We start from the raw sequence: 17,438 nt of genomic DNA, 5'->3' as shown, positions 1-17,438 counted from the left end.
GAAACATGTCGGGAATGACTTGAATGTGAGGTGGAAGGGTCTGAACAGAGGAGCCAGGGGGTGAAGAATGAAGTCATCGCCATGAAGGACCACTGTGAAGAGAAGCTGTGAGCCTGCTGTGCACAGTCATGCTCCCACGTGCCCCTGTGTTTCCACTGGCGGACACTGGATGCGGTGGAGCGCACCTTTAATCACAGCACTCTGCCGAGGTCACTTCCCCAAACCCTTGCCAGCCTGGACCCACTGACAGTGGATGGCAGCGCAGTGCAGCGTCAACCGCAGCAGTATATGTTGACCAGGTGGAGACTTCCTCCAAAAATCTCCAACCCTGATTGCAGAGGTCTCCAGACTAAAGTACTAAACAGGACCCTGCAATAGTCAGAGCTCCTGCAATACTGGTGTCGAACAGTTTCACTTCGTACTACCAACTCTAATAAGCTAGGGATGTGCACAGGACCAGTGGGCAGGTGGCTTTTTGGCCTAGGGCAAGACGTGCTTTCTGCATCTCAGGGTCTCCATTTGTTTAGTGAATACTGCAACCTCATATCCAGAATCTGGGACAAAGCAGGCGTTCAGCAGATGTACAGTGACTGGATGGGCCGGGATGGGGCGTGAAGAGGTGTAGAGACGATGAACGACTAAAACTTTGCACAAAATAAGCACTTTGGGCTACTAAGATGAAAACAGCGGAAACCGGAAGCTCTTTCCCTCCCTCCTCACCGCTACATTGTTCAGGGAGGGGTTGTCTCAGGGCTGGTGCCTCCCTCACAGGGCAGGCACAGCCGGGAGCAAGACTTCCCGCCCGGAGGATGCGCAGCCTGGACACAATCTGACAAACCTGCAGGTGGCGCCCGCGCTCCCAGCAATCTTCCAATTTAGGAGACTCAGGGCTGAGGAGGGGCAGATGTGGCACTCGGAGGTGGGCGCGGGGCGGCCACGGTCTCCCAGGATGGTGACCTGGTTCTTTCCCAAAGCTCTCAAGCAGTTAAAAAAAAAAAAAAAAGGTCACCAGCGTGGTGCATCGCTTATGTTTTCATCAAACGAAAAGCTAAGGGTTTGCAGCATTGTAGTTAATTTTAGGAGTCTGAGCGCTGAGCGCCAGTCCCCAGCATAAAAAGTCTAATTGTGAAGATGACAGTGGATGTAAAGGCTGTCTTTTGGACTATGCTGGAGTGAGAGTCACACACCTGCTTTTCTTAGGAAGACTGGTTATAACTGCTCTGTACCAAACACTGTTCTGAACGTTTTGGGGAACTCATTTAATTCTCACAACGACCTACTAAGATCATACTCATTGTGCAAATCAGAGAATTAGGACTACAAAGCCGGCAGTTTCCAGGTCCATCAAAAAAGTCACACTTGGGACCAGGGATGACCTTATGATTCAAGAGCTAAACAAACAATGGAGGGGTATGAAAAAAAAAAAAAAATCCCCAAACCTTAGGTCGCCTCAAAATCTTTTGGAAGGTGAGAGAACGCTTTTTTAAAAGTTCAAATTTGGGAGACAGAGAAGTTTAAGTCAGTGGTAGAGTGTATGTTTAATATGTTGAGTTACTGGGTTCAATTGCCAGCACCAATAAATTAAAATTATATTTTAATTAAAAATTGATTTAGATATAGCTGTATTTAAAAAAACACTGTGTTTTTATAGAACTGTAGTAGGGCCCAAATTTTTGCATTTTGAACTTCTTAATAATTCTGAAGAAGCCAGTCAGATGGCTTTTGAAAGGTGTGTCATGGTGTTTAAAGAATTTGCACGATGGACAATCAGCCTGCCACATGGACAGGTTTCACAGAAAAGTGAACCAGACACAGGCGGCAAACACTTACACTAAAGAAATGTCCATCTATACTGAACATGGACAGATTTTTCCTTTCATTTTCTAAGCAATACAGTATAAGAACTCATACAGCCTTTACATTGTAGTAGGTATTATAGCTAGGCATGATTAAGTATGAAGGAGATATATATGTATATATATATATGCAAGAATTGTGATGGAGTGGGCTTGAATACCTGCGGACGGAGGTTCTGGAACCAGGGTGCTGAGGACAGCTGTGTAGTACGCACCCATGTGACTAATACAGACTCCTTTGTGGAGGGCAATGGGGGCGGGGGGGATGACGAGAAGCTAAAACGATATCAACAAGGAATGGGGGCTGTGTGTGGTTGAGTGAGATAAATGTTACTGAGAAATAGGGGGTGAGTTTTAGTCTTTTATTTTTAAGGTGTATTATTCATACAGTAGTCTGCTTGCATATGTGCCAGCAGGCCAGAAGAGGGCACCAGATCTCATTCTAGATAGTTACGAGCCACCATGTGGTTGCTGGGAATTGAACTGAGGACCTTTGGAAGAACAGTCAGTGCGCTTAACCTCTGAGCCTCTCTACAGCCAGTGAGCTTTAGTCTTATCGATAAAAATTATTTTTAGAAAATGGACCCAGAAGGAAGTTGAGAACCATCTTAGGGGAATTTTAGAAAAAAAAAACAACAAGGTAGGCAAGATGTAATTCTCCGCTGCTACCAAGAAAGGGTCCAAGGATGCAGCAGGCCATGCAATGGAGGTCTGAAAGCAGCTTGGGGTGGGGGTGGGGGGGAAGAGCTGCCTTCAGGAAACGACAATGCCCCAACGTGTGACAGCGAGTAAGGTTGGCATCTTAGTACATTACTAAGCATCCTCCATTTCCTTTTTTTTTTTTTTTTTTTTTTTTGGTTTTTCGAGACAGGGTTTCTCTGTGTAGCCTTGGCTGTGCAGAACTTGCTTTTGTAGACCAGGCTGGCCTTGAGCTCACAGAGATCCTCCTGCCTCTTTCTCCCTGAGTGCTGAGATTACAGGAGTGTGCCACTGTGGCCGGCTGGTATTTTAAATCTTAAGAAGGGTGGTTTGAGGTGCGGTGCTTATCTTTCTTAAACTTGGTATGTTATCAAGAAAACAGACCACACAAGCCTGGTGCGGGGTCGCACGCCTATTGATTCCAGTACCCAGGGAGGCAGAGGCAGGAGGATCTCTATGAGTTCCAGGCCATCCTGATCTACAAAGTGAGTACAGGACAGTCAGGGTTGCACAGAGAAACCCTGTCTCGATAAAAACAAAAAACAAAGCAGAAAGAAAGAGAGAGAGAGAAAGGAAGAAAGAAAGGAAGAAGGAAGGAAGGAAAGAAAGAGGAAAAAACAAGGAAAGGAAAGCAAAGAAAAGAAAAGCAAAGCAAAGAAAAAAAAAAGAAAAAAAAAAAAAGAAAAGAAAAGAGGAGGCGGGAAACCAAGCTGATCCGGAGGAAGAGAGTCAGTCCATCTTCAGTGGCCTCCAAGTTGGCTAATGCCTGTCTCTCTAACTACCCAAAAGAATACGTCCTGTTGTTGAGAGAGGGTCTCATACAGCCCAGGCTAGCTTTGAATTTCTGATCCCCTGAGCCCCATCTCCTTAGTACTGGAATGACAGATCTAAGACACCAGGTCAGGCTAGAAAGGGTCCCAAAGCCCTGGGTTCGGTCCCAGGCACAAAACCGAAAGCTGAAGCCAGAGAAGCATCGATGAGCTTCTGTTTCAGGCCCTACAAAGCGGTATTAGGGTTCCAACCTGAGGCTTTCCCTGTCCGCTCCACTATCTGAAGAGACGGGCGCCGAGGCTCAACTCCAGCCGTAGAGGGCGCTGTTCCGATTTCCCGCGGCAGGAAGCGGAGTCTCCCATCCCTTTTGCGCGTGCGCTACAAGGAAACGTCATATCCGGCTCTGCGCGCTCTTCGCCGGAGCGAGGATCCCATCTTGGATAGACAGCCGGCCGTCACCGGGAAGTCCTATCCCTTGGTGACCTGGGACCGCAGCATAAGCCTCGAACTCCATCTCAATGGCCCCTCCTACGTGCTCCGGAAGACCATGTCTTCCCAGAGGTCCAAGGACCTGCAGAAGTACAGCATCCGCTCCATGCCCATCCGCAAGGACGACGAGGTCCAGGTACATCCAGGCGTCCTCGAGTTATAGTTACTCAGGGGCATATGGCTCAGTCACCTCCTTAACATGAAATTCCGCAGGAGTCACATACCCCCAAGACCTCCGCAAGGTGACGGAGTGACTACAGTGTCTGACCTGCCTCAGAGTGTTGGGGACAAGCAAAAGAAACTTGTTCTGAATACTGCTGTTTTGTTTTCAGACCCCATTTAATCACTAAGGTCAAGGGCCCAGACCGTGGGGGAGCCGGGACTTAACCAGTAGCTAAACAGCTTCTGTCCTAAGGAGACCGTGGCTGAGGCCAGCCACCTCAGGGACACCTTGTAAGGAGACAGTTGTCTGAGGCCAGCCATCTCAGAGACAGCTTCTCCATCTTGCTGGTAGGGGCAAACTAAGTTCATGTTCCCAGGCCCAGGAACCAACTTCTTTCCTGATTGGTGGAAAAAAAAATGTAACAATAGCTTGGCACAGATGTTTGTGCTTTGCAAATTTAAATATTCTGTGATATTCTGCCTCGGGGTTGCAGTTCACCTCCCGAGTCTGTTCTGCGGCCCTGATCGACCAGTAGGGGCTTGATTATAATAAATTTTTGTCACCTGCATTGACCTGATGTTCGAGTTGTGTTGGATCTAAGTGGACACCATAACATTCAGATCTTAAGTAATGGTGATGCTGTCTTGCATGCCAAGACAGCAAACTTCTGCTCTCTCAATTTAGCCCTTTTGGCCTTTAGTTTGCCAAGTATAGCTAATGATGGCTTCTTGAGCCAGTCTTGGAAGGAAAAAATGCTGTAGTATCTCTTGAGTTTGGCGGAATTGGTGGGCAGGCATCCATGGAAGTTGACCATGCAATGATACTAGATGTGGGAGGGAAGTCAGTGGTGCAGAAACCATCAAAAGATTATATGTTCCCTGTGACTGGAGGATACGATGTGACTGGGTGGGGTTGGGGACATGGGATGTGACATGGTCAGAGACTAGATTGGTTGCCAGAAGGAGTAATCCTGTGCCCTTAGTAGACACTCATCCTTCAGGTCATTAGCAGTGAGCGGGACTGAGGAAGCCCCTGCTCTGCGAAGCTCTCAATTGCACAGGGCTTCTTCTTGGTTAGGGTAGTTGTGGAAAGCTCCCCTTCCCCCCTCCCTTTTTCACTGCAAAATGCTAACAGCATCCCTGGCCTCTGCCTTCTCGGTGCTGGTAGCACTGAGTCCATTTTGCCACTGTCACAAGCAGATTATCACCAGGTACTGTTAGATGCCCTTCCCCAGCTGAGAACCTTCATTTTAGAGAATGAAGTGAGATAAAGTGAAGGGGTTTGTGTATCGGACATCGATGTTTGAGTGGTTAGTTAGTATGAAAGTATAGCTGGAGTAAAATAGAAAGGGCAAGGCTGGTGATAGGCTGGCTGGGCTCAGCACTTATGAGTGTGTTCTGCTCTTGCAGAGAATATGAGTTTAGCTCCCCAAACCCATGTCCAGCAGCTCACAACTGCCTGGAACTCCAGCTGCAAGGGGATTCCATGCCGTGGTCTTATGGGCACTGCAGTCATGTGACATATAAAGACATATCATTTAGTGAATGACACATGCCTTAAATTTCAACACTTCGGAGGCAGAAGCAGGCATTTTTTTTTTTTTAAACAGACTTAATTCGCTTTATTTTTCTTGTATAAAAAACTCCTTATGTGGTAGCCACAGCTGGAGCCTGGGTCCTCTGAACAGAGACTGTGGTGTGGACTTTCACAGGTTGATCAGTGAATTCCTGTTAAGGAGGCTTGGTAAACACAGTCTCTTCCCAGAGGTTAGGGGTCAGGTAGCCGTAGGTCTTGGAGATGGCATCAAAGGTGGCCTTGGCGAAGTGGCCCAGGGTGGCAGCGCAGCCCCTGGCTGATGTGTAGCGGTCATCAATACCGGCCATCATCAGTAGCTTGGGCACAAGAGCAGAGACAATGCCAGTGCCTCTGACAGAGCCACAGTGACCTTTGACCTTGCACAGAACAGTGTGGGACTTGCCAATCTTGTTCCCCAGTAGCCTCACCACACAGAGATGATGGAAAGCTTGGCCAAGATGATAGCTCTTCGGATGGTAGTGGCTACCTCCTTGGAGCACTTTATGCCAAGACCAGCATGACCATTGTAGTCCCCAAAAGTGACAAAAGCCTTGAACCTGGTCTGCTGTCCGGCCCATGTCTGCTTCTGCACTGGCATGATCTTTAGAACCTCATCCTTTAGGGATGAACCCAGGAAAAAGTCAGTAATCTCAGATTCCTTAATGGGTAGGGAGAACAGGTAGATCTCCTGAAAGGACTTAATCTTCATGTCCTTAACCAGGTGACCCAGCTTGGTGACAGGGATCCACTCCTTGTCTTCGGCTTTACCTCCACGAGCTCCATGACCACATACCACAGCCCCTAAGACCACTGCCAAATCCTCTGCAGAAGCCATCTAGGCCTCCTAATCCTGGGCCCCTGGGTCCTCTGGTCCTTCTGCTGCACCAGCATCATCCGCCATTTGGTTCTTTTCCCGAAGAAGCAGCAGCAGACAATCTCTTAAATTTGAAGCCAGCCTAATTCCAGGACAGGTGGGCCTACACATAGAAACCCTGTCTTGAAAAACCAATATGAACTTGAAAATGTTTACCTTTTTTTGGTTTTTCGAGACAGGGTTTCGGTGTGTAGCCCTGGCTGTCCCGGACTCACTTTGTAGATCAGGCTGGCCTAGAACTCAGAGATCCACCTGCCTCTGCCCCCACAAGTGCGGAGATTAAAACTGCACCTGGCATGTTTACTTTAGTTAAAGGAGAAAGTCAGGTAACTTCAGGTGACAGTAACCTTTGACATTATTCTAATTTGCAAACAACTGGAAAATTTATATTCTCTTCTCTCTCCACATTTCCTTCCTGCTACTGCTCTGTTCCCCATTTTCTAGCCTGGACTCTCAAAAGAATTGTCTATACTAGCAAGGCATGGTAGTGCACACCTTTAGTCCCATCACTCAGGAGACAGAGGCAGGCAAATCTCTGAGTTTGAGGCCAGCCTGTTCTATATAGCAAGTTCCAGAACAGCCAGGAGACCTTGTCGTGGCTGGGGGGAGGGGTATACCGTCCTGCCATTCACTAGTGGGTACCCTTCAGTCTCATCCCTGTCCACGTTGCCTTATAAAACCTGCCTGGGCTGAGGGTACCAATGACCTCTGTGGCTAAGTCCAGCGGCCACATTCATTAGCGGTAGCACCGCCATAGTTGAGTTCATGCTTACAGATGCTTGCAGCTTCTCAGACCCCTTTTCTGGTTATCTCTCGCCTCTGAAACCAAACTCCTGGGGTTCACCAAGGTCTGGGTTTGGTCTCACATTTCTCTTTGATATTCTCTACCTAGACAGATCTATTAATAGGTAACATTCTGTTCTCCAAGCTTTATATGTGTGCTCTGTGATAGCAAGTAATTTGAGACAGGATGTCACTGTTTAGCTTAAGCTGGGGGTTTTGTTGTTTGTTAGTTGTGGTGCTAAGAAGCAAACCAGGGGCCTTACACCTGCTAGGCAGGCACCCTACTACGGAGACAGAGGCACAGACCTCCAGAACAGTCTTGATCCTAACACTCCTGCTGCTCCTAAAATCTGATTTTCCTCTCAGCTTCTGTATCTCCGTAAGTGACATATCTCATCTCACTCCGTAAGTGACACTCTTAGCCCTGGCAGAGTCGGCTCCTCTCCCTGTAATCCCAACATTCATCCTATAGTGGTAAAAGCCATCTGTGTCATCCATTTGAGTCACTTCTCACGTCTCCTCTGAGCAGTGATTACATCTGTCTGTTTATTTGCTGCTCACCACCTCTCACACTGAAGCTCCATGTGCCAGAGAGCTGTCTTGTTTGTTGCCTGATCTCAGTCCAGAGCCTGGCACACACAGCAGGCCTCAGTCAGTCAATACTTGTTGAATAGGAAAAAAATTATTAACTAGACAAATATAAAATGTGATATAAACAAGTTTAAACATATATATTTATGCGTTATGACTTGTGTTTTCTTTTAGGTATGAAGAAACTGAAACTCAAGTTAACTACAGAACACGTAGCTGAGGATGACCTTGAACTTCTGATCTTCCTGTGCTGGAATTATAGGCATGTGCTACCATGCTAGCCCTGTACACATCCTCCACCACCAGCGTCACTGCCTGCCACAGAAGTTTTGTGTTTGTGGTGCTGGGGTCTGAGCCCAGGGCCGTGTGCGTAACAGGCAAGTGCTCTTGTATCCCCAGTCCTGTCTTACAGTTACAAAAACTGTAAGACAAAAACTGGGTTTCAAATGGTTGCCTGATACACTGTAAATTTCTTCAACAGCATCTTAGGTTTCAGTGTTGAGAGCTGCAGTGCATGTCTCAGTGGTAGAACCTGCCTAATGTGCAAAACCCGATCTTCTGTCTCCACACTTGGAGAATTATTACATTTTTTTTACACCTTTTTCTTTTAAACATTTTATTTATTTGTGTTATGTGTATGGATACATATGTGCCACGGTGCACATATGGATGTCAGAGGACAGCTTTCAGGAGTAAGTTCTCTCTACTGTGTGGGTCCCAGTGATGGAACTCATGTCCTCAGGTTTGGCAACAATGTTTTTTACCTTGTGAGCCATCTTACCTGCCCTGTATTTTTTAATTTCAAGACTTCTGTAATGACTGTCCTTGGCAGAGAAAGATTTCTGTTCTCCCGTAAAGAAAAAAAAAAAATACAGCCTTGTCTACAAAATGAGTCCAGGGAAGGAGGAGGAGGAGAAGGAAGAGAAGGAAAGAAGGGTGAATCTCCACATAAACAACCATAAGACAAGTACACAACACAAAGATAGCCAGCTGTGTCTGCAAGACTGCTTTTGTTCAGTCGTTTGTGCATTTAGCCCCTGAAGCTGTTCCTGACAGCTTCCTTGGTGTGCTGTGCTGTCCAAGGTGGTTTGAGGACACTGCAAAGATCAGCAAGGTAGTCCAAGTGTACAGAAGTCAGTATGTCATCTACATCAAGTGGGCACAGCATGAGAAGGTCAAAACTCTTAAAGATCACAGCATTGGGAAGTTGAGAACACTGATTTAGAGGCACCCTGGTTTTGCATTCCCCCCCCCCCCTTTTTGTAGCACTCACTTTTAAACTATTTTATTTGGAGTTCCTTAAAGCCTCTCCCTTCCAACCCCCCAACCCTAGGAAGGAGAGAGAAGGTTAGTGGGGAGAGGGGGTGCAGATGCCTTATTTCTTTCAGCTGTTTAGGGTCGATGGGTTCTCAGTCTATCTCCAAGCTGCTGCACCACAAAGCATCTCTCCCATGTCTCTCCAAAACACCACACTGTCTGTCTCTGGTCTCTCCAAACCTCCGCCCTTTCTCTTTCTGGGAATCTCATGTTTTTAGCCCTGTGCTGCTCCCTGTGCTGCACGAGGCAGGCTGTTATCAGCTGACAAAGAGGCTAGCCCGAAGGAGGCAGTTATCAGCTGACAAAGAGGCTAGCCCGAAGGAGGCAGTTATCAGCTGTGGACAAGCTAAAGCCCAGACTAAACCTGGGATTAAAACAAAAACATATTACATAACTGAGTTTTTAAAGAAACCAAAACTTCCATTGCAGTGTTTCTCTTTGTAGTCTTGGCTATCTTGGAACTCACTCTGTAGACCAGGCTAGCCTTGATCTCCGAGATCTGCCTGCTTCTGGATTCTGAGTACTGGGATTTTTTTGTTGTTTTTGGTTTTTTGAGACAGGGTTTCTCTGTGTGTAACCTTGGCTGTTCTGGACTCTTTTTGTAGACTCACAGAGATCCACCTGCCTCTGCCTCCCCAAGTGCTGGGGTTACCGTGTGGCCTGTTTTGCCATTCTTGATGGTGGCTGTATCACCAAGTAGATGGCAAGAGGGCCCATGCATTCTAAGCATCACTAGTTCACTAGAAGTTCTGAGAGAAAAGGGCAAAGCTCTCTTCCTGGGCCTCCCCACCCAGGTAAGATTCGATTTTCACCTTTGAACTCTCATTTCACACTGCTAGAGGAGCTTTCTTCTCTGTGCACTGAGTGGTTAGGGCTTTGTCTTTCTGCATTATTACCCAGTAGCTGCTGAGAATCCAGATTTTCTTCAAAGCAGTGTACCTTGACAGCCAGGGATGTAAGCAAAATTTCCATCCCTTGTCAACACATCACTGACCTGCCTACATGGTCTTGTGGGAACCTCAGAGAATCCAGGGTCTTCAAGCTGCCTGGCAGGAGGAGCCTACAGGAGGCTCCACTGCTTGGGATTATGGAGATTATAAATTCCTTCAATTTACAATTCTGTTTTGTTTCCTGACAGGTGGTTATCACCGGGCTGGAACCAAAAACAGGAAAATAATTCTTGAATGCAAAGCCAAGTCTCCGCAAGTTAGGAAAGAAAAAGGCCAATGTAAGGAGCTCACTGACAATGCAAACGTGAACACAAGCTGTCATGCAGCCACAGCTAACTGCAGCGGGAATCTCGTGCCAGCCTCTTCGGAGCTTTTCAAAGCGTGCCTGATATTGTCTCTTTTTCCACCTGTTTTGCTACTGACCTATCATTCTGTAAATCTCCTTTTGCAGTTTTGATAATTTATGAATAAAAACTGGAACCATTTCCTAACTCCAAGTGGCATTTGCATTATTTTACAAATTAAAGCCATCTCATCCACATCAGGATTCCAACAGTCTGGCAAACAGCAATCCAGCAATAGCAAAAGCAGCAACCTCTTTGAAAAAAAAAATGAGCTGAATTAAAAAGAAAGAAAAGCAAGAATTACTCTTTCTTGTTTTACTTATTTTTTTCATTGATTATTGTAAATTCTTTCTTTTTTTTTTTTTTTTTTTTGGTTTGGTTTTTTGGTTTTCCAAGACAGGCTTTCTCTTGGGTAGCCTTGGCTGTCCTGGACTTGCTTTGTAGACCAGGCTGGCCTCAAACTTACAGAGATCCACTTGCCTCTGCCTCCCTGAGTGCTGGGATTACAGGCCCACTATGCCAGTGCGCCCAGCAAATTACTGTAATTTTTAGGTAAGGTCTTACGATGTGACCCTAGCTGGCTGGCCTTGAAGTCATGATTCCCTTGCCTCCTGAATGTCAGCATTATAGGCAAGCAGTGCCTGCCTTTAAGGCTGTGAAAACTGAAGTGTCAGTTCACCAACCTGGCCCAACTGTAGGAGTCACATGCTTGTTACCATTAGTGTCCATCCTTTCACTTGCATTCCCGAGGGTGGTGCGTGTGTTTCACGTGAACTTTGGTAATTCTTAAATCCATGCAGACTTGATTGGTTTCTATAGAACATATACCCAGTTTATAGAATGGTTGCATATCACATAGAGGTGTAACCTGCTGAGCGAGGGTGAGCAGCTTAACTAGGAAGTTCTGTGTTTGTGGTTTTTGTCACTTTGAGTATTTTGAGATTTAATGTTAGTGTAGGTGTTTTGCCTATGTGTATATCTGTGTACTATTATGTATGCGATGCCAGAGGACAGAAGGAGACATCACAAAGCCCCAAATGGTTGTGAGCCACTGTGGATTCAGCACTAAGCTAGCTCTCTAGCCCCGTGTTGTAGTTATTTTCTATAGAATTTTGTCTTCATTCTCAATCAGCTTAAGTTTCGGAGTGTAAGAGTTGGGTAAAAGTTAGATTTCATACTAAACTAAGTGTGTAGAGCTGTGCAAGAGTTCTCTAGAGGAACAGAGACTACAGCTTCAGACTGAGTTCTGATACTAGTTTGGCCTGTTTTTTAAGTGCATGACCTGGAGCAGATTGATTTAACAATATACATTCAATGGACTATTATTCAACCTTAAAAACAGAGCTATTTTTAATATTCAGTAGTTGGAGACAGGAGAACCACAAGTTTCAGTTTTAGGGGCTAGGGCAGCCTAGCCTATGTAGTCAAACCCTGTCTTAAGAAAATTCAGCCGGTGCTATGGCGCACCTTTTATCCCAGCACTCAGGGAGGCAGAGACAGAGGCAGAAGCAGGCAGATCTCTGTGAGTTCGAGGTTATCCTGGTCTACAAACCGAGTAAGGATAGCCAAGGCTACACAGAGAAACCCTATCTGGAAAAAAAAAAATCTCTCCCTCTGTCTCTCTCTCACACACAAACATGGATAAACCTTGAGGATACGCTAAGTGAAATAAGCCCACCATGTACCGACAAGTGTTCCTCCTTTAGGAAATTCCTAGAACAGACAAGCACACAGACGGGCTGGTAGGAGGGCTGATGTTTAACTGATAAGAGAAACATCTAGAAAGCATGATAGTACTTGTCTGTAATCCTAGCACTTGAGAGGGCATCACAGGGACGAGCCACTCCCTGGCTCTGGTGTGAATCCTAGAGATTGTTTGAACAGTAATGTAAACGATTTCTTTAAAGCAGTCTCGAGGATAAATTGTATGCTATGTGTATCATGGCAGATTTTAAGGAAACGAAGTGCCATGTGGAGGGAAGCAGGAACAAGCTGAGTTCTCTCCTTCAGTTCTGGCTGATCTCAGGCTGTCTTGCCTATTCAGTTCAGCTGCAACGTTGTTCAGCGGGCATATTCTACATCCAATACACTCCCAGCCACAAGCAGCTGAACAGCGCCTGTTCTCCAGGAGCAACTTCTAGGCACATCCGTCCTTATGACATCCCAATGTGACATTGTCATCTACAAAGTTCACACCCGAGAATCGCACGATGGAGTCACACACCCCACATCCTCCCCCGCCAAAAGGTTTAAGATTCTGTGTTGGACCACATTCGTAGCTACCCTCCAGCCACAGGCTGGACACTGTGAAAAGTTTGAACAAGGTCCTACACAGACACGCGCATGTCCTAACAGTAGGAAACAGGCCTTGGTGGCGCTTGGCTTTACCATTATCATTTCTGCTGAGCTGAGTTCTGCAGGAAAGCAATATCAACACAAAGAATGCCAAATGATTCAAAAGAAATGTTTCCCCCTTAAACAAAGAAGCAAAATACCTAGTACAGAATTCCGAAAGAATACATTTTTTGTTTTCCTTCTAAGGCCGTCTAGTTTTAACTGCCAAGCGCGCAGGACAGTTAAAGTCTTCAGATCATTTGAAAAGCTGGTACAGCTGCTGAAGATTCCTATTAATCCCGGAATCCATTCTACCTGTTGAAGAAACGAGGAGAGATGGTCCACAGTCCAGCACGCTGGATTCAGTGAAACTCAGCGACAGAGCTCCTTTCCACCTTGCTCAGTCTGTGAGCTTCTTCAAAATCAACCTCAGCTCAACAAGGTGGCTTGTCTGCAATCCAAGCACTAGGGAGTTGGAGGCCAGACTGTTCTACATAACAGGACCCGGTCCCCATGAAAAAAGAAAAAAAGAAAGCCTCTGAGAATTGTCTCCCTCCTCTGTGCCTAAGGAAGTTCACGGTGTGATGAGCCTACAAGGATGCTGACAGGCACAGCTCCGGTATTTCTGTGTCATTCCTACGCTTATTGAAGCCTTGTGACAACAGGCAGCTATCAGTCTGCGCTGTGGCCTGTTTGGAGGTCTCTCCCCACCCCTGGACGTGACCTTTCAGAGGATCGTCTGATGAATTTATGTAACCCAGACCCGTACAAGACATACTATTAGCACCAACAGTCAAGAGGCTGTGCCTTGAAAGCTTATAGTCAGGAGTTGAATCCTGGCCCTTCCCACTTAACAGTGTGACTGCGATCAAGTTCTTCACTTGCAGTAGGGATGGCGATTTTGAGGAGTTCGTGGACTACAGAAGAATGCAAAGCTTACAGTCAGGAGCCTGTCACAGGACTCTAGAACAGTAATCTACTATTGCTCCTTACGACTGCGCGCAAAATACAGGTAAAACTGTAAATAACACATCACCGAAATGGCCCTAAATTCTTGCCAGAAAACTTTGCTAATCCCCTGAAGGCTGGCAAGCTCTGACAAGCCCCAAGTTGCTGCACCTTTGACTCAGGCCAGGTGAGGGCGGGGCTCTAGCCCAAGAGGCGGAGCTCGGTGGACGAGTTACGCTAAGCGCAAGGGGTGGAACTTTCGTGAGCCGGTCACGTGAACCGCTGTTGACAGTTCCGGGTGGGACGAGAGTGGGGAGGCGGACTGGTTAGGGTGCTGGGGAGCAGGCATGGCGTACCACGGCCTTACCGTGCCTCTGATCGTGATGAGCGTGTTCTGGGGCTTCGTGGGCCTCCTCGTGCCCTGGTTTATCCCCAAGGGTCCGAACCGGGGGTAAGTGCGCCAGGCCGGAGGCGGTGGGAGCGGAGGGAAGGCTCGCGCGTGGAGGACCATGGCGGGAGGATGAGGCGGGGTGGGCCACAGAGGGGAGGACCGCGTGCGCTCCTGGGAACCTGTCAGTGTCCCTGGCCGGAACGTGAGGTCACCTCTGGCAACCCCTCCCGGAAGTGAATTTTAGGGAATGCTTTTTGTCTTGATCGACCAGAGGCGCGCACATCGACTGAGAAGTTAGGGTGCTTCCCGAGCCGCTCTCACTGCTTTGGTCCTGTCTTTCGCCTGCTGGAGGCTTTTGCCCAAACTTGAAAGAGAGGGATCTAAGAGAACAGAAATCGCCCTCTCCGTCCCGATGCTGTCGCAGTTGCAGACTCTGACAAGCTTGCTGCATAGTGTTGAGCTCAGCCTTTGCGGCTAGGGGCCCAACCCAGGAGAGGGTGAGCCTGATCTAAGCGAGGTTAAATCACCCAGAGCCGAAGGGACTGTTTAGAAACCTCTGCGTCATACCTTGCAGGGCGGCCCTGCCCTTGCTTGTATTTACAGTGGATAGATTTACATCTCCCCACCCCAAGGTTTTACTAAATACCGCATCCTCTGTTAGGAGATAAACTTTTGTGTTGCAGTGTAAAACAGACCACTTCAGAGGAGCCTGGGACACCCTCTTTCTAGTTCCTCTTTTGAATTTTAATCATTTTTTCCCCCTCTCAACTCAAGATCATGTGGAGGTGACACTTGTACTGAAGTCGTAGTTTGTCAGAAACGTCTCTTGCTTTAGGTTAGACACTAAGTCATGGCTTCCTCCTGCTTAGCTCCACAGCATTTTGTAGAGACAATGTATATTGAGTGAGACATTTTGATTAGAGGAAGTTTTACTGTGCTTTGTGACATTGGTTTCTATTGCAGTCTGGAATATACTGACTTTTCAAAATAAATATTCTATTAGCCTAAAAACCACTTTTTACGATTTATTTGTTATTTATCTTACGTGTATAGGAGTTTGGCTACATGTATGTAAGGGCACAGAGAGCTTTGGATCCTTGGAATTGGAGTTACAGATGGTTATGAGCTGCCACGTGGGTGCTGGGGCTTGGACCCAGGTCTTCTAGAAGCGCAAGGGCTCTTAACCAAAGCTCTTAACCAAAGAACCACCTCTCGACTTCTTAAAGGGAAATGATAGGTCAATTTCAATCATTTGTAAGCATCAAGTCTCACCTATTGCTAACAGTTCTGCAGGATCATCTTCAGTTTATACAGTTGATGTGTCATCAGAATTCAGTTATTAAAATATAACTGTATTAACTGAATTCATGTAGACCTTTTTCCTCTCTGGGTTAAAGACAACAAAATGCTTCTGGTGTGTTTATACCAAGCCTGTTTCTTTCCACCACTGTCTCTTTCTGGCCTTCACCTCCAGAAAAGCTCTAATTAATGTGAGTTGGGTCTCTCCTTTCTTAAAACAGCTCCTCTCCCCATCCTTGGCATCAGGTACCACTCCAGTCATTCAGGGTAATGAAAGCCCTGTTGCTTAGAGTCAGATTCTGTTTGATCTGCAGTGACATAGCATCTGGCCCATTCGCAGCCTCCACTGCAATCCTAATGTTCTCTGCTCTTGGCAGGATTGAGCTGGTCTTGAAATGGAACCTCCTAGGAGTTACAAGCTTACATTTTGGGAAACACTGCTCCAAGGTGATTGAACACTGTGACCTTGAAAGATTTAGTTAGCTTTTCCATGTTCCTTTTTTTTTTTTAAACTGAAACAGACATTTTAGGGTTAATTAATGCCAGTTCCCTTTAACCTTCCCCTCCCCAAAAGATTATAAATAAAAAAAAAATTTTTTTGAAATGATGTAGAACTTGCCTGTTTAATGAACTCTGATGATTTTTTTTTCTCTGTGTGTGGTGGGGGGTCAGGGAGAGGATTGCTGAGGAGTGAACCCAGAGCCTCCCACCTTCTAGACAAGCCCTCTCTATCACTGAGCTATATCCCCAGCCACCTAGCCGAATTGAATATTTAGTAGAGGAAAGCATTTTTGATTTGAGGGGTTCAAACATTTCCATTAAGGAAATAAGGGACTGTGTAAGAAGAGAGTGAAACACAGAACTTCTATGTTGAATCCTTCCCCTAAGAGACAGTGTTTTGAAAATGACGTGGCTAGGAGGTTATTAGGACCTGATGAGACAGCAAGAATGTGGCTGGAGGTGAAGGGCCCTTCTGAATGTGTGGGTAGCAGGCCACCAGCGCCTTGCTCCTCTTCAGATTTTTCCTTCTGTGGGACACGGCAGGACAGAGCCCAGTCTTTTCCTGCAGTCACCTGTCCTGATCATGTCTGTCCTTCATGATCCCCCTCTTTTCCCTTTTGGGAACTCACAGATTTGCCAAAAGCTTCAAGCTTTTGGGTTATGTCAGCTCCAGTTTTTTGGTTTTTTGTTTTTTTCATAAACATTTTGGAGCATGTAGAATGTAGACAGTCACATATGAGGGGCTAGCTGGTAGCCTTCGTGGGTAAAGGTGCTCTCTGCCATGTCTGACCACCCCACAAATTGTCCTCTGATCTCTCCCTGCATACCGTGTCATGTTAAGACCATTTAGTACTCTTCCAGAAGACCTGAGTTTAATTCCCAGTACCCACGTGAGGCGGCTCAAAACTGCTACTAGTAACTCCGGCTCTAGAGAATCCAACTTGCTCTTCTGGCCTCAGTGGGCACCTACACTCATGTGCACATACAAAATTAAAAATAAAATAATTCTTTTTTGTTTTATTTTTTTGAGATGGGTTTTCTCTATGTAGCTGTCCTGAAACTCACTCTGTAGACCAGGCTGGCCTTAAACTCAGAGATCTGCCTGCCTCTGTCTCCAGAATGCTAGGACTGAAGGCATGTGCCACCACTGTCCAGCTTAAAATAATTCTTTTTTAAAACATCATACCCCAAGGCCATAAGTCATAGTAGATTTATACGTGTTTGCTTTATGAGTGCATGTGAATGTGTGTATATAGGTGTTTAAAGTTTTGCTAAGACATTTGAAAATAAATTGCTGCTTATTGACTCCACTCCTGCAGCTGCTTCAGAGCAGTTGTTTTAAGGGGAGCGCTTTCCTGTGGTAGCCGAAATTAAGTGTGTAATACAAAGGCTTCTCATCTGTTTCTGCTGGGATACTTTTTGGGAAAGAGAGAAGACAGAAGAGATTCTAAGCTAGGCTCGGAAACAGGAGAAGACGAACAGAAACCTGGGAACTGAGACTCAGACGTGTGTGTGTGTGTGTGTGTGTGTGTGTGTGTGTGTGTGTGTGTGTG

At 46.4% G+C, this 17,438-nt stretch overlaps 2 protein-coding genes and 1 pseudogene across 3 annotated transcripts in view; 2 read left to right on the top strand and 1 right to left on the bottom strand.

Moving 5' to 3' along the window:
• The first annotated feature begins 81 nt into the window (after positions 1-81).
• Positions 82-10,559, top strand: Rpl26l1 (ribosomal protein L26 like 1). The gene is made up of 3 exons (XM_055604398.1): positions 82-107; positions 3,612-3,951; positions 10,257-10,559. Exons 1-3 carry the CDS (start codon positions 82-84, stop codon positions 10,293-10,295), a joined length of 405 nt encoding a protein of 134 aa, XP_055460373.1. The 3' UTR covers positions 10,296-10,559.
• On the bottom strand, positions 5,625-6,696 carry LOC129674592 (40S ribosomal protein S2-like; annotated as a pseudogene).
• A 3,406-nt stretch (positions 10,560-13,965) lies between the features above and the next one.
• The window catches only part of Atp6v0e1 (ATPase H+ transporting V0 subunit e1), a 23,781-nt gene continuing 20,308 nt past the window's right edge, over positions 13,966-17,438 (top strand). Inside the window, exon 1 of one of the 2 annotated variants that reach the window (XM_055604673.1) lies at positions 13,966-14,145. In XM_055604673.1, the coding sequence (XP_055460648.1) occupies positions 14,042-14,145 (104 nt within the window). In that variant the 5' untranslated portion in view covers positions 13,966-14,041. The remainder of the gene's footprint in view (positions 14,146-17,438) is intronic. The other variant, XM_055604672.1, reaches the window with a different exon arrangement.

The sequence above is a fragment of the Psammomys obesus genome, unplaced genomic scaffold (genome assembly GCF_907164565.1).
Source record: "Psammomys obesus unplaced genomic scaffold, mPsaObe1.curated_primary_1811, whole genome shotgun sequence".
Lineage (NCBI taxonomy): Eukaryota > Metazoa > Chordata > Mammalia > Rodentia > Muridae > Psammomys > Psammomys obesus.
Note: the sequence above shows the minus strand (reverse complement) of the source record. Positions and strands in the feature narration are given on the sequence as shown.